Genomic DNA, 26,626 nt, shown 5'->3' with positions numbered 1-26,626 from the left:
CCTGAAAGGTTACTTGTACTGCCAAATGCAGCAAACACTGAAAAACACTAGGCATTTAAGTACCAGAAATACTGAGAAAAATTACTTAGTTGCCTTAGCAAGTGGTTTCAGAATTGCATGAACCTGCAAAATAAATCTATTATTCTCAAGATTTTTGTATAAAATGTCAGAATGGGCAAACGCTTTTTTTTTAACTTATTTTTTCTTTACGTAAAGACTTCCAAAGCAAATGGTAATTCTGGATGAGCAACTTGACACAATTTAGCAGCACCTTTCTTCACCGTGCATGTTAGTTGGCAATCACATCCTTGCTGAGATGTGTCAGCTTGGGGATTCCAGGTTGTTATGTACTTCTGAAATTCCTGATCTTAATTTAGTCGCTACTTGGAAAATCACCATCATGACTACTAGCGTACTGCTGCTGATGGTGATAGACGTGTGTATGGAGAAGAGGAACAAACAAGAATGATTCACTGTAAGTTCCCACAAGAAGCTGTATAATTCTCCTGCCAACATGAAAACAGAGCTTCCCCCCATCTGTATTGCTGAAGGCTTTGTAAGGAACACACTGTGCACATGATGAGAAAAACGACAGCGCTCAACCCATCTAAACAGATTTGACTCCATCAGCTCGCTAACGTTTTTTTTCTTTACAAAAATTATTCAGGAGTCATATCTTTGAGACCTAATTAAATTTTCATTTACTATGAGAGAGTTTTTCAGGACCAGATGTTTGTACTAGTTAAGGGTTTAGATTTAAAGATGGGTGATCTGTAACAGATCATGCAGAATATACATGCAGGCTTCATGTTTAATTTGAATCCCCTGTAAATCTATGTGTAGTTCTAAAATTGCTGATGCCACATCATATATAAAGTCTACAATTAAAGAAGGAACATACCAGTACCTCACTGCTTGCAACTTCATTGGGCTAATAAGTTGGGACAGTTACCTCTAACATGTCCTCCCCAACCTCTTCCATTCGTTTGCCTTGCCGCCAGTGCTTCAGCAGCCACTTCAGTTTGACATACAGGAGAAAGGTGTCTTGCTTGAAATGCCTGAGTTCTTGCTGCAGCAGACTTTTCTCCTGGCTCCAGGTCTTCTCTTCCAGTTTGTTCTGCAAAGTCAAGCTCTGCACTTCCAAGTCTTTCCTCCGCAGGGTCTGCATATGCTCCTCCTCCAGCTTTAATGGAACGACAGACACCATGTGAATGGGTGATGTCCTGGGGCAGTCTCCAGGACTTGTACTTTGTTGGGTGAGGCAAACTGAAATACCTAATTTTCATCAGTAGTGAGTAGCTATTGAGTTTGGCTCAATAAGTTTCTCAGCAGTTATGACTGTTGAGGAAATTAGAGAACAGCAGCCGAAAAGCTTTGCTTAGATAACCTTATCCAAGCAACCTGCTGTGAAAGCGGGCATTTACTTTGAAGATTCACGAGACTTCTGCTGCTGCTTAAACATTTTATACCACTCACACCCCTCTCTTGATTGTATACCTGCAGTATGTTCCCAGCACAGCCACCACCTCACACTACCACACAGATCATACCTGCTAAATGCATTTGCACACATTTCTACAAGGTGGGACCACACCTGCCCTTCAGACAACCTGGAATATTATTCTTGCCTCTTTCCTCCCCAGCCACAGACTTGTCCTTTCCTCTGTGGCTACATCTCCCTTTGCTTCTGGAAGGGCAACGCTTCTAAAGGAGCCATGTCTAGCATCTCAGATAGACAGCTACTGGTCCCTCACTTCTCACAGTTCATACTTGGAGGCATCTAAACGACTCTCAGTAAACAGTTTCTCATTCTCATATGACTAGATCAGGGACACGCGCAAGAACTGAAGAGACAGGAATGGGTTGCAACTTGGCATTCAACATGTCTCAGTTTCAGTACTAGAAGCACAAAGAAAAGCTCATTCTTTGGAGCACACATATAATTACATCTGTTTCAAAACAAAGCCACCTGAAACTTTATTCTTTAAACATGACTTCCCCCTCAATATGTCAAAATCAAAGCATGGTGTGACCTGCACCTAATAGCACCTGTACAATTTAGTTGTACAACACCTCATATTCTGCATGGATGAGATAGTGTTGCCACTTCAACCAAGCTGTGGATCTCATTGATCAAGGAAGGGCAGATGGAAAATGAGTACAGAGCCACTGCTTACAGACGCCAATTGCTACTATTTTCCATTCAGCCTCTCTCTTTGCTGACCAGCTCCACAGATGAAATCTGTGAAAGCCACAGTACGCTAATCACCACGACAATTTAAACCGTAAGAACATACCCGGCAGCAAACAACATTCACACAGGAATGAAGAATACTTCAAAGATTCTTCTTCAGCTGCATGGACCCTCTAGAGATTAATACTGCTAGGAAATATATGCTTGATTTTCATGGCAACATTCAGACGTTTCTGACACAGGCTACTGGTCCATACCAGACAGTTTACTAAGGACTTTCCTGCCTTTTAAATTATGTGCTCTGGCATAATGCAATTTTTCAGCATCTATGCTACTATGCCTTAAAAAGTTCCTATTTAAATTACAATTATTAACAGTGGTTGCTAGCTTAAATGGGTTTAAAATGCAGCTTAAAGAAGTCTGGAACAAAATTAGCTATAAGGGCCAAAAAACCATACATGCAACTCCTAATAACACTAAAGGAGATTGTACACTGCTAGCACACATCAATTTGATGTCATTAAACGTTGCTAAAAATGAAATGAGGGGCTTATTTTCAATTTAATTTTTACATGAAGAAACAAATAGATTTTGTGTTGATGCAGGTTCTTCCACCAAGTTATGGTTAAATACAGCAAAGATCTGAGTCATTTCCATCAGAAATCCTGGAAGATGATAAAAAAGGAACAATATCAACAGGATGGGCATAATCTGGAAAAAATGAAGAATCCAGAAGATGCTTTCATTCTTCTATTTCTACTGGCTGTCAACATGAATTTGACTCTAGCTTTGATTTTGCTGCATTTTTCATTGCTTTTACAAGCTGTTATGATCTAAGTCCCTGTGGTCACAAATTCTTGCAGAAGACCGTGGCGGAGGTAGCTTCATAGACTATTATGATTTTTCAATGGATAGCTATTGCAAAAGAAAAGAACTTTAACAGGCAGGCATAGCTTCCAAAAAGCTTTCATGGCCAAGGCAACTAGGAAGGAAATCAATTTACTGGTTGCCTTCAAAAGCCTCCATGAGAAAGCTCCTATGGAGATCAACTGGAAATTAAAGCTACTTATGAGAAAAACAGAGAGATACCACTTGGGCATAAAGAGATTAGCTGGCACAAGACAAATGCTTTACACTATGCAACAATTATGCTGAATTTAGTATATGAAGTAAATTTATAAAGAAAACTTCAGTTAAGAGGCAAACAGCCTGCAAAAATTAGCAACAGATTTTTTTTGCTCTAGGAGCTAGAGATCACAAAAAGATTGACTAATCTGTTCCAGCCTTCAAAAGAGCACGGGGAGCCCATGTAACAAAACGTGATTTATTCACCAGTTATGAATAAGAGGGTTCAAAGCATGGGGTACTAAGAAATACAAAAAACGCCTCATTTGTGTCTCATTTATGAGCATGTAACAACTCCTCTGACTTCAGAGAAGTGTTGGATTTTCTTTGGCCTAGGAGGGGTCAGAATAAGGCATAAAGCCAAACTGTTCTCCCAGAGATCAAACACACCATTCCCCAGCTCATGGAGAGCTGAAGGGGCTGATATATTTCCCCATGCAGTATTTCGTCCATCTACCTCAACTTCCCCCGCACAGGGGAGGACAGAACTTCTCTCCACCAAGCAGAGAAGCCAGATTCAAAGTGGCAAAATAGATTTGAGTTTACATTTCCCTAACTTCCAGATTCTTCATTTACTTAGATGAGGTCAAGCAGGCACAGCCATCAGGACACAAGCTCCCATGGTCCTGACAAACAAGGTCCATGCCACACGTCATGGCCACGCATGTCTCCCAGCAGGCGGGTGTCGTATTTACCTGGATGATCCTTTCTGCAAACTTTTCTTGCTCCTCTCGATGAAGTCTTGTCTCCTGCTCAAGCTGAGCCTGAAGCTCCTGTATCGATACATTCTGTACAGGTAAAACATGGGAATCCCTGAGCTGATCAGCAGGACAAAGGGATAGATTTAGCAGAAAACGTGTCTCCGTGGTGTAGAGAAAAAGGAAAAAAGAACAGAACTGCAGGACAGACATCTGCACAACTCACGGTTATCAACAGTTAAAACCAAAGCCCAGCGTGCAAATAAATAGCAATGCTCTAAATATGTGCGGGAATGTCCTGTGTGGCTTCTTCTGAAAACTAAAGCTGGGATGTTGATGTTACACGTTGGATATTCCCTTCGAGTCTCTGCTCTGGGTTTGCACTCAAGTAGCTGAGGCAGCGCACCATCAATAATGTTTACCTGATGAGCTCCTATGTACGAGATTACATATTTGGTGGCTTTATTTCTTTATGATAATAAAAGCTATAAAATTTTAACATCTCTGCAGAAGATGTATCTAATGCACATATATTGAACCTAATTATTTATTCATTTGCAGCACTTCTGATTAGGCAGTTAATGGGATAGCATTTATTAAACCAACTAAGCACAGAAGGTCCCTTTCTTCAGATACAGGACAGCTCTCTGCACAAGTTGACTTCATTCTGTGATTTCTACTCGAAATAATTACTCCACAAATGTCACGGTGATAAACTGTGTGAGCCTGAGATCTGACCAAAATGCTTAAATATCTCCCCTTTCAGGTCCAACGCTATTTTAATCTCAGTACTTTTAATTCAATGTTCTCATTAAGTTGGGTATCCCATCCACTTTACTTCTGAAAGTTACTTGATTCAGAAATAAAGACCCAAGAAGGCAGAGTCAGACCTCATTATTTATACTATGTTAATTAATCTTGTGGCACTTATATTCCTGATCAGAACTTTCTATGCCCTTCATTTTGTGTCTCTCACACTGGAGCTAAAACTGATTTGTCTGTAGAAAAGGTGATGCTCAGCCAGATGCCATCCTCTTCACATGTCTGACTATAAAAAACACTATGGCACCAAACTCCGACTTCCCAGAGTAAAGATGCATTTAAAGAAGGCATTGCTTCAGGTTTCAAAGTGTAATCCCAAATTCTCTGCCGGCCAACATCCAGTGCACTCCAACCTCAGCAGCTGCAAGGATGTAACACAGGTCGTGGGACCGCTCTCGGGGGCTGCCAGGTCCCCTCCGGCATCAGCCCTGGCACCCCTCTTCCTCTCCCCGAGCACTCTGCCCGTTTCCCGAGAGCAAAACCAGCTGCTGCCACTGTTTGGGCCGCGGCAGCCCTTGCTGGGACACTTTTGGTTATTCAAAAAGTATTTGTCACTGGAAGAGACGCTCCTCTCCTCCTCTAGGGAAAAAGAAGACGGGCAGCTGGAAGTATCCCATAAACCACCCACGGGACCAAACTCCGCTGAAAAACAAAAATCACCCTACATAGACTTTCTGGGCCCTATCAGTTCCTTCTTTACTTGATTCACCTACTGACTTGTGCACGTCTATTTTGTACCTGAGGAAAAGACACTTCCAGCCCTCTGAAAGGTACACATAAAGTGATCAAGAGAACATTATCTGCCTTATCGATTTCATCTTACGCCTTAATGTGTCCGCAGACATTTTATATTGCACGAGGCCAACATTTGGTCTCACAAATAACTTGGAAAGAACTGCTTGCAATGGGATTTGCCAGTTTTGCACAACCATTTGTAAATAATCAGTTTAATTTTCTCATCCAATAAAGGAAAAATTTCTTTCATCAGGTATTTCTCCATTCTTTTATTCTGATCAGGCTTCTTTAGGAATATGGCAAATAAGAACCAATGTACCTAGTTAATTCAGGTGCAATTAAAAAAAAAATGTGTGTTCCTTCTTTTTATGAATTCAAAAATGAGCCAAAACCATGCAAAGCTGATCTGGTAAAAACAGACACAACATGACAATGTTCTTCTGTTCGCAGTAACCACTGATCTTAATATGCCTGTCTTTACAGTCAGACAATTACACAATTAGATAGTTAGAAATACTGTTGGTCTTGGAATTCCTGAAACTGGAAGCTGAATCAGAGCAGCAAAAGTTACCAGGAAGGTAAGGTTTGAATTTTTCACTATTCACTTCACATTTGCGTTTTCCAATGAACAATGATTTGCTACAGGATCATTTGTTCTATTTCAGACTAGTATTAATCGGAATCACATAGTTACGTATATACTGACAACACCTTATGTCCACAAAATTAGGGCATGAAAATGATTAAGTCATGCAATTTTTCAACAAACATGTAGCCCATGCAAAACCAAGTTTCAGGAAACTTGTGCGCTGGGATTATGTTATAATTGTTGGAATTACTAAAAAGAGATTAAATACATCATAAAGGCAGATAGACTATCCCATGCACAGTAGACAGTGCAAATCCTTTTACAACTGCTTTGCCTCTTTAAGGACGACAGATTTTTATAAGCGCTGAAGTAAACGTGTTGAAAAGCAGTTAATGCATGAATGCATTTCCTTCCAGCGCAACCCGAGGACTCTTCGTAGTCTGTAATTTCATATAATGTCATTTCTACCAGAAGCACTGGGATTTGTACTGTTCAAGTCAAGGGAGATAAGGCTGCTTAAGTGCCTAATAGATTGCTGCTAAACATCTGGATCGTGAATGAAGAGTATGTATCCTGTGATAGTTGTACATGCAGTTCAGGTACCTGGTATTGCACTGATGGACGTCTATAGGTTTCTATGTGGAAATCAGGCCCCTATCACACAGTCAGCAGAATGCAGTCTGTGGCACGACTGTGCTTTTGTTTTGTTTTGGAAACCAACGCTGCTACAAAATGGACACAAAAGTTGATAACCTGTTAGCTTCCATTCTTTGTTTCCTTTGTTCTCATTAACGAACACGCTACACGAACGGAGAACACCCCGAATGTGATGGCTACCACACAACATACCGACACCACAGAAACGGACACAAACTCACTACAAGAAGACATACAAACACATTACGACGAGAACTACGAGCTAGTGCTACGCCATCAGCGCCACAGAAGCAGCTGCTCTTCACCCGCAGCTCGACACCAACTGACACTTTCCTACAAACCCCAATTATTGCATTTCCAGATCCACTACCACCCCCATCCTCAGACAGGCAGCGCCAAGTCCTTCTGCTGAGTCCTTTTCTCTCACCTGTTGTCACTCCAGAACAAGCTAATCCATGCCGATGCCTTTACCTCAAGAAGACATGCAGAGAAAAGTCATCCATGCTTTGGGGGCTTCACCATTGCTCCCTCATTGCACCGACCCCCTCCTGCCCCTCTCAGCGTGTTGAGGGCTTTTCAGGTTACTTTCCACCTCACACAATCCCACATTTCTGCCATGACTTGTTTTCACATGATTGCCATGCACCATGAGGTACAGCTGAGTTTTCCTTGTCTGTTTTCTCCATTTTATCATAGCTAACTGCAATTGCAATTTGCCTGCAAACTTAGTCGGTTTATATGCAACAACTGTGAACACCAAATTTCATGGAATCTTTCTTTTTAGCCTTTTTTTTTTTTTTTTGTTCTCCAGGAGGGATGGAATAAAATAAGGCTTAAGGAGGCAAGGTAGAAAGATGTTCTCCAATATTTGTGTGCAACTCCAGGGAAACCAAAAGATGAACATTTTATGTTGCTCATCTAATGCTATGTTACAATGCCTTGATACTCAGACCTTACATTTGACCACCCAGTCTAAAAACTGCTACTTTTAACACCTGACGACTGACATTTGCATGCATACAATCAACCCGACCAGAGAGGAACGTGCGGTGCCTTTTGTATTACTCTTTACATGCAGTACACATCTGACTGAATTCTCAGAGGCTGCTTCTGAAGATGTCTTCTTCTCTCCCTCTTACAAATAAATGACGTATATTCCATTTGTTAGGGTACAATAGGCAGTTGTGTGGTTATTTGTCTGTGCTTATACGGAGAGTCTCTGGTTTTGGGAAAACACAGAACACTGCTCCAAGTCTTTAAAAATCCATCTCATTGTATGGATAATATACAAAGTCTCACAGAGTTCAGTTAGGACTGGGATATTCAGATTTACATCATAAAGGGTCTTTTAAGCCATTATATTGTCAACCTTTATGGAATCTTGCATAGCAAGAAAGGCTACAATTCATCAAAGTTATTCTTGCTGCCCCTAATCTTGGTGGGAAGGAATACTGTCGGCACCAGTTTGTCTTTCTTCTTCCCACAACTTTGCACTGGAGGAATAGTGGACACTAAGAGATACAACTTTCTATGTGGCCTTCATCTGTTGTTTTTTTTTTTCCGAAGCAAGAAAAGTCACAATGTATAAAACATTCACTGTTTCCTTTCTGGGAAAACAAAATCTTAAATCAGGGCAAGAGAAAAGGGTGTGCAAATTTTCAGCACATGGCTGGGAGCTGCTGCAAAAGCCATCCAGCTGAAAAGCTCTCACGTGGGATTATGAAAATTGCACAGAAGGAGCACAGACACACCAAAACCAACTGAAAATAGAATATTGAAAATATAGACTGAAATTCTCCTCGTATGTCCAAAATGGATCCATACAGCAGCTTTGATTCAAAGCAGGTGGTAAAGTGACTTACCTAACTTGCACATCACTGTATCTGGTTGGTCCACACTTAATCCAGGTATTACTTTACAGTAATAGAGATGTTTTATATTTTTTATGGGCATCATAAGTGAGAAAAAGGGATAAACAGATTAAGAACAGCCTAGAAGAAATTATCCCTCAGTGTGAGCTCTTTCTACTTATTACTAGATCCTGTGAAAACTTCCTTTTTAAGACATGTTCTCACCTTCTCTAGCCTATCTGCTTTTATTTTATTTCTTTGGTGACAACTTGTTCGTTTTAAGTTAATCCACTTCCACGATTCTTTTTCCATAATCTGGGAGTATCAGAGATTTTGTGGCTTTTTTTTTCTACACAGAAGCAAATGTGTAAATTTTTAAAAGCCATGTAAGAAAATAAACACAGTAACCAAATTTGTGATGCAAAGATGGATGCTTTTGCCTTTGGTGAGATATACTTACTCAGGTAAGAGCAGAACTGATACCCTTTGAAGGAACAATCAGAACTACGAGATACAGCTCCGTTTTAGAGCATCAGGTATCAAATACTGCAACAAACCATATCTGGTCATTTGAAAAAGTGAATGTTTTCTTCTCCAGAAAGTCTTTTTGTTTCTGAATAAACAGGAGGAGACTGCTTAAGGAAGCTGCCTTTGGTTTATGGATATTCCATTGGTAAAAAGAGTAAAATTCACCAGATGAAAAGTTATTTACCATTTTTCCCACTGGTTTCCATTTGTTGCCATAGTAATCCTTTGATTTGTGCCGGGCGTTTGCTCCATGAAGCATTGTGTTACCTTTTTTAGTTCCTCAGTGTCCTTCAGTCAGGGCAATTCTCAGTTGCTCACTCACTTTTTCTTTGGATGGTAAAGAATGATTTCCCCCTCCCACCATAACCCAGCCCTGCTAAAATCATGAATAATGGATCAAACATCCACCTCAATTGGCTCCAACCTCCCGCAACAGCAGCTGAATGGCTTGTTTCAGCAAGAAAACAAAGCCCTGCTCTTAAGGCAATTTCCAGATATAATTTCTCTTGAACTGTGACTCTAACCCACCTCTTTTGCATGCAAATACATTCTAATCATACTGTTGCACTAACAACTGCAGTGCAAAGGCCAAACAAAGGCAGATGTTTACAGTTAGGCTACGGGGTAGTTTCAAGCACAAGTCAGTCTTCATTTATTGTATTTAATCAAACAATTAGGCTCCCACGGTACTCATTTTTAAAAATAGGAGAAATGGCTAAATGGAAGCTGCTCAGCATTGCTTGGGAAAATCTTCATTTAAAATTCAGCTTGGAAAAAATGAATTTAGAAAAATGGGTTTGCTTGCTTAAAAAGAAAACATTTGCCTCAGTGAAATCAAATGTGTTGTTCTCATGCTGAAAGTCCATACGCAGCAAGATCATCAATCAATGTTATCCACTGGCCAGTGCATATATTTTCACTTCATAATTCAAAGCAGATAGCAGCTTACATGTAGCCATCTCTGCTATGGGCATTGAAAGGTTTGAGTCTCCATCTGAAATTTCTGTGGTAATAAAAAAACTCCTTTGGTATTTGAATAATATTTTTTCTTGCTCATTCATCTGGCACAAAAAAGATGTAGTTTTTGCTACTGCAGTGTATGCATTTAAAAAATGAAAAGACTAAAAATGATACCATACAAAATTATTTGGAGGAATCTTCTGCTTCACTTGGGTTTCACTATTACAGATTATAAGATTTCATTTGGCTGTTCACCCATTGAAGTTTCAGCGTAAAGCAGTATGATATTCTTTGTTGCTTAAGTAAACCTGACTGAAACAAACACCTTAGTCTTCAGCATTTTCTTATGTTGGGCCATTTGAGCCCCAGCCTTGCTCATCTTTTGAGCACATCTGGACCTCAGCTGGATATTCTCTGCCTTTGATTACAATTACTGGCTTGTTCCTTGCCAGGCTATGGTGTGAAAGCTATCCATCCTCTGTTTAAACACAGTTTGCTGTACACAGTTTACACATCATCCCATCCTGGGAGAGGAAAAAAAGATGTTGTGCCAAAATTACCCAAATCTGTAATCTTAACAGAGGGCTTACATATACAGGGCGTAACATAATAATGAGGCTGATCTAAGATAAGGGGGAATTGATAAAGATGACAGAATTTAAACAGAAATATTGTAAACATTTGCTGTGGTCATTTTTTGACCTAATCTACCGTAACTACTGACCAATACAATCGCAAAAGGATCCATGCTGAATGGCAAGGTTTCTCTACCTCATTGGCCCGTTTCACAGCTGAGGAAGAAAGACTTTACCTTTCAGTGAGAGACTTACGGTGTCCTGGGTTTATCAGATATCCTTCCTGAGGTTTATTATCACTGGTAAAGGTGAAAAGTTGGAATAGAAGCTGCTGAGCAGATCAATTATTCTAACACTACCAAAACTCTGCACTGGCAGGATAGTTTAAAAGAAACAAAACCAGCAAAGAATTACCTGTGTTAAGATGAAGGGTCACTTTTCCTCTGATATTCATTACAGCATTGTGCCACATGGCTACCAGCCACTCTGAAGCTTTCTCTTCCTACCCCTGCTTTCTAGTGCTTGTTATTGCTTACCCACAACCCCAGCTGTCCCAGCCAGCATTCCCCTTTTCCCGGTCTCAGGAGTTTCAGATATACTAAGGCCTCTGTGTGTGTCTTTAGAATTAAAAACATATTAAAACTCATCCCTCGCTAGAAGCTACACTAACCACCACAGTTTCAAGGTGGATTTGGCTCCCCAGTGGCCAGCAGGAAAGTTTTTCAATACTCCAGCTCGCTTTTGCGGAGACATATTAGAAATTGTTTTCTTCAGGACCAGTTGTGGTGTCTGGACGATCTACGTTCATGAGAAAGCAGCTAAGGAGATGTTTACTGAGGCTGATATGGCCTCTGCATGGATGAAGATTTAAATAAAAACTGATCAATGTTTTTGACAAATGGAAAAGTACTCAACAACCCAAACAATGGAGAATTCGGCTTTAAATAAGGTGTTTTTGGAAGCTTCAGGGTGCTGTGTTCCCTGTTAAGAATCACCACGCACCAGCATCAAACCTCTCCTGCACAGACTGCTGCCAGGCAAAATTCAAAGCAGCCTTTATCTGTAGACTTTCCAGATTTAAAATATCCAACAAGGTGAAACCCGGAAGCATGGTCTCACATCAAGGATTACAATCTCTTCCAGAGATCCTTCATTACTATACTCAATTGTAGTGGGTCCCTGAGCCATATTTCCCCCATTAGCAAAGCTACTGGGAGCAGGGTGATGACTCCAAAGTCAGGACCAATTTGCTGCTCTGAAACTGCAAGGGGGAAAAGAGTTCACCACAAATTTCACAACAGGGGTGCTGTGTTTGGTCCAATTTACTCCCCCAACCCCTGGCTTCTGTTACTCATCTCCTGGCTAAGGCAGCAGGAGGCAGTGAGTAAGACGGGCTGCTTTGCTGACCTCTAGACTGAAACAGCCCTTGTCTCCTGGCCTGTAGAGTTTTATGTCTCCATCAGCTCTGCGGTGTGGGTCGGTGGTGGCTCGCTGGTGGTGAATCTCTTGCTCCTCTCCACGATCTTGTTTGAGCTGCCACTCCATCTGATCCCTCAGTTTGGACTGTTAGGTGCATGGGCGGTTTATAACAAAAAAACAAAAGGACAGGAGGGAATAAAGAAAACAAAAATGGGTAAGGTAGACGACTGAAAAACTACAAGACAAAGAAAAGCGTGAACAGAAAAACCAACTTAAATACAGTGGCATAAGAAAGTGAAGAGAACAAAACCAAAATGAGGATGAGCAAAATGATGGGCTGAAACATCTGAAAAGCAAAAAAGAGAAAGAGAGGAAAAAAGAATGCAAACACTGGTTATGAGGCGCATGCAATGAGGATGCATGAGTCAAACCAACAGCAAGCATACAAGTCATGAAGGATACGGGACACAAGGCTCTTCCTTCCTTACTTGTGCTGTGCAGAAAAGCCATATCCAGTGTGGCAGTTGTGGCAGTTTAGGCATGCGCCCATGGGCAACGCTTTAGGCAAGGCAGTCCTTCGCTGGCTACAGAGCTTCTCACTCGCTGCTCGGTTAGGGGAGTGAGCTGTAAGCAGGCTTTTCAAAACACATCACTTAGAAAACTGCGTTTGGTTGGGTTCTTTCGGCAAGGTTTTTGAGAACACGCCTGACCCTTTTACGAGAGAGCATAACAAAGACCTCTTCACATTTCTTAGCAAGGCTGCTAATTCACATGCATCAGAATTTTATTTTTTTTTTAATTAATCTCTTCTTTCACGGAGAAACACTGCTGTTACAGACAAAAAGAAGACAGATCTCTATAGCACCAGTGGATTAGCCTTTTTGCCATGAGCAACCGCCTCTGAATCGAAAGAGTTGCGCAAACAAACAAAAGAAAAAACTTATAAAGTGTTTGTTTAACATTACACACTTTAATACATCGCGGCTCTGAAATCATAACAAAGCAGCTTTGAGGAAAATTAGCTCTAGGGTAGCGATGCCAGCAAGAAAGAGAAACAATAAACAGAAAGAAGGCAAACAAGGGGCTGGCCTACCTGGAAGTCGGTGATTAACTCCTTCCCCAGGTTACCAATGGGAGAGTCTCGAGACATGGATGTCATTGTGGATAGAAAACTGGAAGACTCTGTGAGATGGGGAAGAGGGGAGAGGTCCTCCATCTGCTCCTTAAGGCCCTCCCCAATGTGATCAACCTTCTCCAGGAAGGTCTGCAGCTCCTTCCGGAAAGCCTTCATCCTGGAGTTGATGGTGTCCAGAAGCTCCGGTTCGTGCTTATCTTCACCCCTTTCTTCACCACTTTTGAAATTCTGTTCGGTGGATGGGCTGCTGGTTACGTGCACCTTTGCATCATAAATCAAGCTGTCTGTATCAGTGATAAGGCGGTCCACGGTCCTTTCAAGCCGCTCAGCCTCACGCTTGATGTTTATTAAAGACTCGGTGTCCTCTTTCACTCTCATGAGCTCAGCAGAGCACAGGTCGCTGACTTCTGATGGTTTCCCGCTCCCAAAACCTGACGTCTTCTCATAAACTTCTTCAGAGTCACTCTCACCCCCGATGGGCCCCTCTCTCTTTGGCTGGGGTGGGCGACCCTCTTCGCTGTCACTCTCCTTCTTCCCGGCATCGCTGTCAGCGTCGCTGTCCCTGGGGCTGGACGTGCGCAGGCCCAGGTGAGAGGCAAGATCGTAACGCTGGACATTGGACATCAGGACCCTGTTCTCATACTGGAGCTTCATCACTTTCCCACTCAGCTCGTTGATTTGCAACCTGGCCGACTTCAGCTCCTCTTGCAAGGTGCCACCGCACCTGGATGCCGCGTCATCCAACCAGCCCGGCTCCTGGCCTGGCTCAAACTTGAATTTGTTCAGCTCGTTTGTTAGCTGCTTGTTGTGATCCTCGATTTCGGAGATCGATCGCCTCAGCAGTTCTGCTTCCTCTTCCACGAACTGCAGGTGCCGACGCAGCTCCGTGGCCGACTCCACAGAGTCGCCATAGGGCGAGGTAGGAATGCTTGAAATGTGGTCCCTGCTGAGACACTCTTTTTCATACTGGCACCTCATATCCTCCATCTCAGCTTTAATTCCCCTGTTCTCCACCTCCAGTTCCACTATTTTTCTGCCCAGTATGTTGGCTTCCTCCTCCACCAACTTCAAACGAAGCTTCAGCTCGGCCTCCCTGGTGCTGGGTGGGCCCCCCGCCTCCCCAGTAGGCAGGGGACTGTCCACATCTCCATAGATGGACTTGTACTTCTGGAGCTCCTGCTCCAGTTCATCCTTCTCCCTCCCCAGTTTGGCCATCTTCTTACGCATCAGTGCTGCCTCCTCTTTGGCAAACTGGAGCTGGCACTTCAAATCCGCGCTGTCCTCCTGCCAAGAATAATCACCCCCACAAAGATTCTATTAGAAGCATAATCAGTGGCTCACCTTCCAAAACCTCCACCTTCCCAGCCTCTGAGCTGTATCTATTAGGTATGCAAACAATACACAGACAGAACTCTGCAAACCACACAGTTGACGCATTTCACGGCTTGGTCCTGGTTAAATTGGCAAAGCAGCTTGACCAGAGTTAAAGGCGGGGGGGAAATCAGTGTGTCAGTGCAAGTGTTCAGTGATGCAAGAGTGCCAGCACAATGCTTAGTTTTTCTCAAATACTGAGCAAATTTGTGGAAAATAAGAATGACTCAAATGAAAAGGTGCTATGATTTGTCGGCACTTTCTGTTCCATATGATACACTTGCTCCCTTTTAGCATCATGCAACAAAGACTACTCAGATGAATTTGGTCATCATAATCCCAAATCTTGGGCTTCTTCAGCTACAAAGCACAAAGAAGTATGCTTGGCTGCCTTGCAAAGTGAAGACTTTAATTACTGGATCTCACAATGCTGTGAACTAGCCTGAGTGCCTGACTTGCTTTCCGAATAGGAAGCACTACTGTTGTCTCTGCTGCTGTTATTATTAGGATGGGCCAGATTGTGATCACTGTTTCTGGTATGGACAACTGTTCACAAGGGACATTGGTGAAAACATGTGAAAAAGGAAAGAAAAATTCATTAAACTGTAGTTACATCCAAATCCATCCCATGTGAAAACCTGTGTTTTTCAGGAAGCACCAGAGTATTAAACGAGGGTTTGATTTTTTTGCATATGTTGGGCATTTTAAAGCACTGCATCTCAGTTCAAGTAAAAACTCCAGTGTGTATTGTGCTGAAATAAGAGACAAGGTTAAGTTAAATTCTAAGCCGATGAACAATTTCTTTGCATGAATCACTGTCATGAATTGTCATGGAGATCTAGGCACTTGGCCTCGTGAAAGACACATTTATCAGCATTAGCAGTATAATGGAAGGCAGGCTTTGAAAGATGATCTCTTGAGACAGCAGATTTCATCATTGTTGGTAGGCCATGTGGACATATGTGCAATTATCTATGGAAACTTCACTTCAGTCTCCAAAGCACTGTTATCTTTCACAAGCACCATTTTGTTATAATTCGTAACAATGGCAACCAAATCCAGAAGAAAACAGGAGTGTTTTTAATTGTTCACCCAGATCAGGCTATTAAAAAAATAAAAAGATTTACAAAACTAATTATGGCTCAGCAATCTGAGGAAATGCTTTAATTTCTAAAGCACACATCCTTGCACAGTGGTAATGGTGTCTTTTATGTTACCTGGACTAATTTTGACCCGTTCTATTTAGATATATACTAATTATACCTTAATCTCTGCTATTAATACCTAAACAGCTACAAAAGTAATTGGTTGTAAACTTCTTAACTCAGTCAGCTTTCTTACTGATTCCACTTGGCTGGAACTTTAAATACTAACTAAATAGCAAAAAAAGTTATCTTAAATGTTAATAACATGATAGAGGTAAACAATAGCCAGTTTCTATTAATATGTGGTTTTCAACCAAGAGTCAAACACAACTGCAATCAGTTGATCAGCTGACTGACTAAAACTCTGGTCATTGTGTTTCTGGCACCAGAAATGTGAGTATTCTGTGAATACAATCGAGGTGCATATAATTGATTAAAAGCAGAGCCTGTAGAAGATCGGCTTGCTTTCCCCTCTATCATCTCCTCACATACACACACCTCTTTTTCACACATATGTTTGCAAATTGCTTTTCTCTTCATAACTCAAAACTGCAAATTAAGTATCAGATTTAAACCTGGCAATACTCCACGGAGCCTCCACTGGAGTCCCTCTGAATTTTGGTTGCTCTGGCTGGATAAGGCTGCATGATTACAGCATCATCTTTGGTCAGGGCTGCAAAATACATTATCTCTGCTTTTCCTTTCATTGAGAACCAGTTTATCCCCGCAGCTGTAGGCTTTGCTTTTAGGGAAATATAAAGATCACAAGGCAGGTTACATCCAAACCAGCTGCACGTCAGAGCTCACAGGTGGGGTGATTACTCCAGTTTATTTATTTATGTGCTAATAACTTGGAAATAATCACATCTGACATTTTTCTTATTCTGTCTTTTTAATCCAACATTCTTCCCCGTGCCTCTTGTCTGCCTTCGGCTGCAAGCCATCAGTGGCACTGGCTGGTCCCTCTCACCTCCCTGGCCGCAGGCAGCTGGACCGATGCCAGCCTTGCCCGCACCCCTCTGCCCCGGCCGGGATCGCCAGGGGCCGGCTCCTCCCCGGGGGTCAGAGGGGGCTCCAGCCTGACACCCATTGCGTTTCAACCGATATAAATAACAGTCACTGAGTTGTACTCAGGACAACGCACTCAGCATTTTGAAGCTTTTGAAGAAAAGGGAAAGGCTTCGATGGGTTTGGGGTCAGGGCCCCAGTGTTTTTGCTCAGCATCAGTGCACGACTCAGTGCATCTGCGGAGTTAGCGTGTTGTTCCAGCAGGACAAAACCACCGTTAACTTCGTGTAACAGCATTACTTTATTGCTAGGTTTTGTCTACCAAAAAAAAGATCACATTTGTAAGTTTTGTTTTTCACAAGAGCTGAAACAAACATTTTTTTTTCATTATACAAACACAAGCCTCATACAAAACAACAGAGCTGATGGATGTTAATCCTGCCTACTAAACACAGTTCCCATCTGGAAAGGTGAGAAAGCTCTAGATCTTCCCCGCTTCTCTGCCAGGGAGCATGACTACTGAAAATCCCATTCCCCAGACAGCTTTTTTCCAAAGGAAAAGAATGGTCAGGAGAGATGTATCAGCCAGATCTAAGCATGCCAGAAGGGTAGGACTCCAACCTTCATGCATGTGTCCCTCTGAAACTTTGTGTACAGAAATATCAGCGATTTCTTGATCAGTTGAAACCAAGTAGAAACAGCAAGAGGGCAAGACACCCACACAGGCAAGTAGAGTTTTGACATATAAAGCAAACTAAGGAGAGGTCGAATCATCAAAATTAAGAATAGTTCATTATTAGTTAAATCATGACTGAAAAGAAAGGTGAGGGGGGAAGAATAGTCTTTCCATCTTTTTAGAGGCTTGAATCCCAGGGGCTGAATCTAGGCTACGGCAGCCTGACTGTATTACACATCCAGTATGTGGACACTTTCCTAAAAAGTGTACATAGGGCAGACTTTATAGAAAGAAAAGAAGGAAAGACAGTGCAAAAAAGTTCTGTCAGTCATGGTGCTCATCATGGAATTTAAGAGATCATTAAGGATAAATGGGAATTAATGATTACTGGTAGAGATTATTTGCATGCAATAGCACCATGGCTCTGCATGGCACTTCAGAGGGATGTTAACAGAAAAAAAAGCAAAAAGAAAAAACCCAGATCCCTCCCTACAGAGTCTGCAGTCTTATTTAGACAAACGTAGAACGTGGAGGTAAAGAAATGAAATTTAACAGAAAGATATGAACTTAAATTCATTATGCAATGTAAATGATGTGATGAGAATGAAGAGCTGATCAAAAATTTCCAAATACGATATTTCTTTTCTGGTGAGAAGACACAAAGATAGCTAGAGACCAACGCCATCTCCTCTACCACCACCACCGGCTCGAGGGAACTGCCAGGCAGAAGATGGATAAGCGGTTTTGGGGTTGCAAGTCTGACGACAGGGCAGTAACACCAGCACCCAAGCATCTGGCTGAGTGCCAGCACTCCTACCTTGCGCTGGAGAACCACTTTTCTTTGTGTTTTGCCTGGTGCCTGGTATTTTCCAAGAAGCTCCGTTTTGCAATTCTGCTGAATAAAAACTTTTTTTCTTCAATACTGCTAGAGACGGGTAAGTGCTACTATGAATTCTGCTTTTACATGACTTCAAGACAATCAATTTCACAGGTATTATTTACTCGGTGTGCCCTGTGGTGGGTGTGATGTTCCAGCTAATTTTCATGATGAGCTCCCAGTAAGTAAAAACACCGGTCTTGCCATATGCTAAATATATCTGTAAGCATTTGGATGCACAGAATCTAAGTTTGTGGTTGTTTTTCACTCACAAAGCACATAATGGCTATTTGAACTTATTTTAGGTATTTAGGGTGGCTGTCCCTGAAGAGCAATATTTTTAACCTCCCTGGCTGTGTCTGTACCTACCCCTTTGGGCCGTGCCCCAGGACCCAGTGGCTGTTTGACCAGGTTGGGCACTTGCTGTGGTGCACTCTGGTCTCAACAAGCACATACCTCTGAAGGGATGCCTGGGTTTGGAGGCAGCTCTGGGTAACACCCTGGAGTTGGGACATAGCTAGGACATGCACTTATAGGCTAGGCCATGTCAATATGTAAGATTGATTTTCAGTCTTTCCTACCCTAAAGAATTGCTGAAGAAAACTGAATGGACACCTTGCATAGTGCTTTAATTTTCAAGCCCAAATCTTTTGCTTGCATGAGTTACAGTGTGTGTGTATAGTGTAAAGGGTTTTTTTTTCACCCGGGTGGTTTCCAGGATCACTTCCCCACGTTGTGAGTGGAGCAGAGCTGACCCAGGGTTACTCGGATAATTTTTTGAAGTCCTTTTTAAGGCTTTCCAAGACAAACTACAGCTGCTGTTAATGCCTAGATTTGGGCGGAGGAAATAAGCACAAGGAATCCATTCCCTCTGCACTGCTCGGTATTTCCAGGAGTGAGGAAAGGAAGGACAGTGACGCCCACAAACCCCAGTGGACACAACCCTGCCTTCACATAGCTTCATCTGTAATCTGCATGTGTGTGGGCATATATAGTATTTCATCCATGTATTTTATAGACTTGCAGAATAACAAACTCTCTGACCTGACTGATGACTTAATTCTCCGTAGCAGGCACTGCAGGAAGAAAGCCCAGTGCCCCATTTTAAGTTCTGCTGTGTCCTGGGAAAGCAGGCTGCAGCCCCAAGCCGCCACAAGCCCCCGGTCTGCCCTCTCTACACACTCAGCTGCCCGCCCTACCCACTCAAATGCAACATGTAATGATTTATTACGGTTATTATTACAAATCAATGGATGCTAAGACTCCATCGACTCAGAGAAGACCTCTAGTGTCTCAGCTGTGTACACTGAGCCTGCCGAGGGGGCAGAAGGGGAGGTGCAACCTTTCTCTAACGAAGGCACGATGTCGCTCTTGGCTCCTTTCGCAGCGAGGTGAAACACTATCCCCATCTCTCTGGCTATAAACAGTAACTGTACGGGCCCTGGGAAAAGCTTTAACTCCTACAGTCAGCACAAAAAGCAGAGGAAACCGGGCAGACCACTTCCCTGAGAAGGATCAGCCTACGGGATGTCAGTAAAACTAGTGTCCAAAGGGAGACTGAGTGGGTAGCTTAGGCTCTGTGCTGTATCTCAGCTTGGGGGAGCGCAAGTTCGCGTGCTCCCCACCAGACAGAGATCAAACACGAGGCTGTGACACAAGAGCTCGCGAGGTGTCATTGCAGTCTGTCAACCACATTCCCTGCCAAGATGCTCATTAGCACAAAATCTTTGGCACCGCACATAAATTTAGTTAGTCCCTAAGCTGCGATCCAATTACTTTGGGAGGCAAGGTGATTTGCACTTCTTGTAGAAAACCTGCAGCCTGAATCTACGGATACAAGCACCACGAGCACGAGAAGCTGTATGGTTTAGAGATCACACTTGTGTCCTAATTGCTTCTCCATTATCTCTGGGATGTCTCAGTAGATTAAGGCCTAATTGCACCCTAGTTAATGTGCCTGATGGCCTGTCAATACCCGTAAAAAGAAATTTTCAGTTTTATCATGTGATTTTGCTCAAAATCGCACATTCTTGAAAACCATACCTGGGTAAATGCCTTTTTTTCTTTGTGCATTTCTCTGCTGCCTCTTCTCTTCAGGGAACTCTGCAATAGAAGCAACACTGAGTTATTGGTACGCTAAAGAGAAAGCCTGCAAGTTTGGCAGGGGTCACCACCATAAAACTAATTGGGGAGAAATCAGGGATATTCTCCTAAGCAGCTGGGGATTTAATTTTTCATATTAATCACTAAAAAACCAAGATGATCAGGGCCTTGTCAGTGAATTTTTCAATGCACAACATTTCCCACCAAAAAAAAGGAGTAAAATTAGTTAAAAGTTCACAGAGGGAGAAAACCCATCCTCTCTTTTTTCTCCAGACCACCACAACTTTTGGCAAAACTTTCTTTTTGCATGGGGCAATGATTGATGTTGGATTATTCCAGGGCAGAAGTCCAAGAATGTTACTCACAGTGGATGTGAAACACATTGTGGAAACCTCAGAGGAAAGCAACCCCCGCAAAAAAAAAGGGAAGGACACACATGTCTAAGCTATGTGGTGTAACATTATTGGTTAATCTGTGCTAGCAACCGTACTGAGGAGCCCAGAGAAAGACCAGGTAATTCTGCAGGTATTTCTGAATTTACTTTATAAACTAGATTCGATTGGCTTTGCGAAAATTCCTTTATAAATAAGCAGGTTTTTTAGAGACATGGGAGTGATGGCACCACCACTGCTTGGTTTTCAGAAAGCTCTCAGCACTGAAATGGAAAAGCACTTTTCCTGAGAGGCGGGAGGCGGAGCACCGTCAGGACGTGACCAGTGCTTGCACTGACTTGTGTCTCAGGACCAAGTTCAAACCAGTGTGAGCTGGAACTATTTAGAAAAGGCATTAATCTGACTTTCGTAGGTTGAAGTATCAGGGGTGGAATGATAGATATTAGGCAAAAAGAGTGGGAAGCTAGAAACTACGGAGTTGTTGGAATTCAAAGCTGGCTGTGTTGCTTGTCTGTGCCCAGAGCCTGAAGGATGATACTCCCCAGCAATCGCCCTGACATTGTAGCCTCTTTTATTTACTACTTCTGTTTGCATTTGCGCTGCAGGGGACAATTTCCAGCCGAGGCAAAGCCCGGGCTGTCACAGGCTTGCCCACAGCGTGCCTCCCTCCTGGCCCATGCGATGGAGCGGCGTGCCCGGACCAGACCAGTGCCGGCTCCCGTGTCCAGCGGGCTAAATCCCAGTCTCTGTAACCCACACTAACCCAGGGCTGTAAAACGTGAGCCCAGGGAAGAGGAAGGGAAAGGAGGGAGAGGCATTCTGTTAATTAGCTAAGTCCAGTCTCGTGCCCGGCCGTCAGCTGGCAGAAAACACGACGTGAACTCGGGGACAGGCACGCACCCCATGCAAATCCAACCGAAAGCTTTCCGTGGCTTTGTGGTTTTTGCCTGTTAAGCTATGCAGCTACTGCAAATTATAATTATTGCATGCTAAGACAAATCTCTCCTTCTGCTCTTTGTTATACACAGTTAAGTAGTTAAAACCCATTCATACACAGCACCATATGCCCAAGACATACTACAGTTTATTTTTGCTAATCTGCTCTTTACTTTAATCCAGTGATTTCCTATAACTAATGAAGCTGAGTAAGAGAAATGTTTTTTTTCTGGATACTGAAACAGTTTAATGAAAAAAGACTTTAAACACTAAAAACATCATATGAAAACCTGTTACAAAAGCTTAGCCAGGATAAACATTTACAGTTTTCTCTTTTTTTTTTTTTTAAATGTGTTATTCTGGAAGCAGATATGTAACTGAAAGCAGTCACCAGTCAGCAGCATCATGCCCCAGCATACAAGATGGGTCACTATGGTTGAAGAGATACGGGGTATAGCCCTGGCCTTCACACTCGCTTCTTTTCCGCATGACTTCAAGCAAGAGTAGCTTTGAGCAAGAAGAGGTTGTCTGGTTACGGCATTTAATTTGTAAACCCTTAGAGCCAGGGATAAGTCTACCAATTTCTGTAGGGGTCTCAATGCATGACTGTAGCAAGCAGCTACCAGTCATGCTAGAAGTGCAAAACCTTGTGTCAAATACTAAAAACCTCTTGCTCTTACCTATAAACAAAAGGTTACACTTAGACATATCCAACTTGAGAAGTTAGGGGATATAAACACATAGGTTACAGTGTGCAAAAGTAATAAAGCCTTTGCTCTGTTGTACAGGATAAAACTTGGGAAATAAGGAGAAGGGAATTAAAATTTAGCTAGAAGACATGGATCACAGGCTAAGAAACAGGCAGGTAGCGATCTGGCTTTGGAAGCTGTAAGTTCCACTCCTCACTGAAAAATTGGATTTCACAGATCCAGACTAACAAGTTTGTAACATATTGGCCTAGACGGGGCCTCGCTTTAAGCATTTTCACACTGTCCTGTTTGGATTTGCGTAAGAACAACCTTCTGATCAGTGCTTGGCTGGGAGATTGCTTTGTATTTCCATAAGCCAGAGACTCAACCTTAGGCTGAGTCTGTCCTCTGTGTAAGAAAAAGAATGGGATATTTAGCTCTGGGGGCTACCAGTGGATTACAGGGAGAAACCTCCCTCCCATGTGTCAGTGGAGGACTGGAATCACAGGCATGGCAACAAGGGACTGCCTGGCCAAAACCCCCTAAGCCCTATACGAGGGCAAGGAAAGATCTCCATTTCACCACTGTGGGACCAGGCTGCACATGTATGAAACACTGACCAAGATAGCTGATACGCCAGTTGGACTAAGGGCAGAGGGTGCCGCTGCAAGGAGTAGGTGGAACGCGCTACAAGCTTAAATTATTTAAAATGTAAAATGGTGCAATAAAGGAGCATTTCTCTTTGATGTGCAGGAGACCGGCATCAGAAGCTGATATGAATTAATGCTGGAAGAAACATTTCTATACCACTTTTTACACTCAAGAGACCAACCACGGTTGGCTGTCTACCAAAAAGTCTTTCAGTGATGCTTAAAAAAGATTTTATTAGCCCTTTGGTTAACATAGTGTCTTAGGAAAGAGGTTACTCACCAGACATTTTCTACCTTCACAGTTCCACTGCAGTTTATTGCCACACCTTTCAGCTACCAAGGAGACCTAATATATGGGGGTAATAAATCTCCTCGTGTTTTAAAAAGTTAAACTTCCCAAAGATTATTGGATGTAGCATCTATGGTATTAACAGCAGAAAAAGACACAATGATTTTCACTTTCCCTAGGAGTGTAGGACGGACAGGAAGATACATTTTTTAACAGGTCCTAGAAGAGTCCTGCAAACTGAGCAGTGACAGCGAGACTACCCATGTGGGGAACAGCAAGCGGGAGTCAATGCACTGGAATTAGAGGTTGAGCAAGACATGGAAATAAAGTATGAGTTAAGTGCAATCATGTATGTGAACACATGATATGCCCCAAGTTTTCATACTGAGGCTAGTGCTGGGTAGGATGAGAATAGAGCTGTGAACAAGCGGCAGTAGAGAAGGGCTTGGAAAGTAAGAAGAGGGAACCAAGAGTCCCTAAGAGCTGCCAGCCTGTCACTTTATTCACTGCTATTAAGAGCAAGTCATTTTGGGTGCAGTCTGGCATCTGCAGGCAAGCGTGGGCTTTCTATCATATGCACATCAAACTGAACCTGAAAAATCAAGTAGTCAGCCATTGAAGTGACAATGTCTGCAAGTTAAAAACAGAGAGGCTCACTTGGAAAGTCCGGCCCCGAAGGCAATTTCTATCACTGTGATGTGTGAGGAATTATGCATGAGCATCACTGGGCTTATGAGCTGTATAAATAATGCTCTGTGCGCAATGATGGCTTGCTACCGATTGCTTTGAAATGGATAATCACAATTTTCATTTGCATTCATTAGAAAATACTGCCTGTGAAAGATCTGAACAGCACTTTAAAAAAAAAAAAAAGGCACAAATGACCAAACCCACTTACTCTAAATACAGCAGTACGTGAAGCAGGCTGCTTTCAGATTACCAGTATCTGCAAGGCTAACAGTTTCAGAGTTGCACATTGGCATTTCATAATAAGAGCTAACTTCTTGCTAGCTGTGGAAGCCTCTGATGCTCAGGAATGAACAAAACATCCAGGGAGACATAATCTCTGCCCCACACTACGTTATTGATTTGACAGTCTTGCCAATGGACCGACCCTTTCGTAGCGGTTACACTCCAAGAAACACCAGCAATTTAAATGAAGGTAATTCTGCTTGGCATGAATGTGCATCAGAAGAAAACCAGATCCACTTGTAACAGATGGTTAGAAGGTGGATTTATCCCCAAGTGATTTAAACCAGCATTCGTTAACTGCATCGCTAATCACTGCTCAGGAACGAATCACTGCAAGTGTTTTCTGGGCACTGTGTGGGACCGCATGGGAAGGTTATGGCAGAGGATGAAAAAAATCAGGGGATCTCTGTGCTCCTTCTCTGGCAAACCCCCTCCACACAGATCCACCTCCACTGGCTGCTGCAGGCAGTTTCCTCCTCAACTTTTTATAGCTTCGGACTTGCCAGACCCTGACATTGAGGGGGTGCACAATTCCCCTTCATCTCACTGCTCCAGAGCTACCCCCACTTGCCCAGTCTGGTAGATAAAGACAAATCCTTTGGCCAGAGCTCTGTCTCCCTCAGACCACTAATGAATGAACTCTTCTAATAAATGCACCACTGAAGGAACATGACCAGGACCCGTTTCTTTAGGAGGGGCAGCTTTCAGCTATCACATTGCAGCTTTCTGAAATCTCCTTCCCGGTACTGTTACCTGCCCATTTGGTGAAAAGGAAGCATTTCCCATTTCTGTAGCAACATGCCTCTTTTTAATGGGTGGCTTTCCATTCTTTCTTAAGGCCTGAAGTGTCTCTAAATTCCAAGTATCCAGCTGAAGTTTTGTTTTGCTGTCATCCCATGCTTCTGTATTGCAACAGCTGCGCAGTGAAAGTACGGTGGCAGCTTTTTCCAGGTAGACTCCCATAGGTATCTGCAGGATGGTTAGTAGAACTCCAAAATACAACAAAATTCTAATTGCTTTTCAGTTGCTGTAGGCCCTTGAAAAAGATATCTCACCAAGCCCTGATAAAGCTGGGTTTGACGCAAGTGATCTATATCTGCATTCATTCCCATGTGCGTTTCATTTACTAGAAACCTCTAAATACTGCGATATTCATCATCCACATGACCTAGCAAACCACGCCATGTCTGAAATATCATAAGCATTACAGTTCAGGATAAAAGACATCCCTTGAGTAAAAAAGCAGCAAAGCACACCAGCTTTCAGCACCAGCTTAAATTTCCCTAACGCTGCATTAATCTATTGTGCTAAGCTTATGAATAGGGGCTTTGGAGGAGCCTCTTTCTTTTGCCTCTTACTGCTAACACGCGGCACTGGCTGTCTCTCATGGCCTCCCGTCGTCCTTTGCATGAGGACTGATACTGTCGTGATATTAGCTGGCTTGGTGTTTACAAATAATTTGGTGTGACAGGTCTGGGAGCGCGCTGCAGGGAGGGAAGCCCTGGAAAGTTGGACGGCGGTTCTCGGGCGGCTGGGGGACAGCTGGGCCGGCTCTGTGTTCAGCTCGCAACACACCGTTTCACTTAATAATTGGTCAGTGGAGGCTGACAAGGGGACCTGAAACCAATATAATCATGTTTATTAATATGATAATTATTTAATAATCATTATAGTAATAACTGGTAAACACTTATAGCCCAGTGAGGTAGCAATTGTTATTGATATAATAAACGAAATCCTGCAACAGACAGCTGAGGTCCTAAACTCTAACTGGTGTATCACCATCTTATGCGGTGCTGCTGCCCAAACACTTTTCTTAATAGCTTCTTAAATTCAGTAAAATGCATTTTAAAAGTCCCCGTCTGTCCCATTTTGTTAAGACATAAAACATCCAAACTACATCACGTCACAATACATGAAGAAATTTATAACACACTGAGACCAGACTTTCCTCTTTTTTTTTTTTTTTTTTTGTGGTGTTTTTTTTTTGTTGTTTTTTTTTGTTTTTTTTTGGGTTTTTTTTGTTTTTTTGGAGGGGTCCTATTTGGGGTGAAGAAAACCAGAAAGGAGCCAGGAAGACTGCTGCAGGCAGCACTGCTTCCCCCCCTCCCACTACACCGGCGCCGTGACGCTGATGTGCCGGGAATGAACACGCGCCTCCAAGTCTCGTCACCTCGTGACGCCGTGCCTCTCCCTTAACCCCCCCATGGCGGGCGCACTTGCTAACCCTC

General features: G+C 42.7%; 1 protein-coding gene across 1 annotated transcript in view; it reads right to left on the bottom strand.

Annotated features, from left to right (window-relative positions):
- The window catches only part of MTCL1 (microtubule crosslinking factor 1), a gene marked incomplete at its 3' end in the record, with an annotated part of 51,521 nt that extends 31,084 nt beyond the window's left edge, over positions 1-20,437 (bottom strand). The window contains exons 1-6 of the mRNA XM_010281496.1: positions 20,408-20,437; positions 18,305-18,379; positions 13,246-14,571; positions 12,141-12,296; positions 4,015-4,107; positions 953-1,183 (exon numbers count right to left, since the gene is read on the bottom strand). Coding sequence (XP_010279798.1) covers positions 953-1,183; positions 4,015-4,107; positions 12,141-12,296; positions 13,246-14,571; positions 18,305-18,379; positions 20,408-20,437 — 1,911 coding nt within the window. The remainder of the gene's footprint in view (positions 1-952; positions 1,184-4,014; positions 4,108-12,140; positions 12,297-13,245; positions 14,572-18,304; positions 18,380-20,407) is intronic.
- Positions 20,438-26,626: the final 6,189 nt, after the last annotated feature.

This window comes from Phaethon lepturus, unplaced genomic scaffold, assembly GCF_000687285.1.
Source record: "Phaethon lepturus isolate BGI_N335 unplaced genomic scaffold, ASM68728v1 scaffold14952, whole genome shotgun sequence".
NCBI lineage: Eukaryota > Metazoa > Chordata > Aves > Phaethontiformes > Phaethontidae > Phaethon > Phaethon lepturus.
This window is presented reverse-complemented; position numbering and strand designations above follow the sequence as displayed.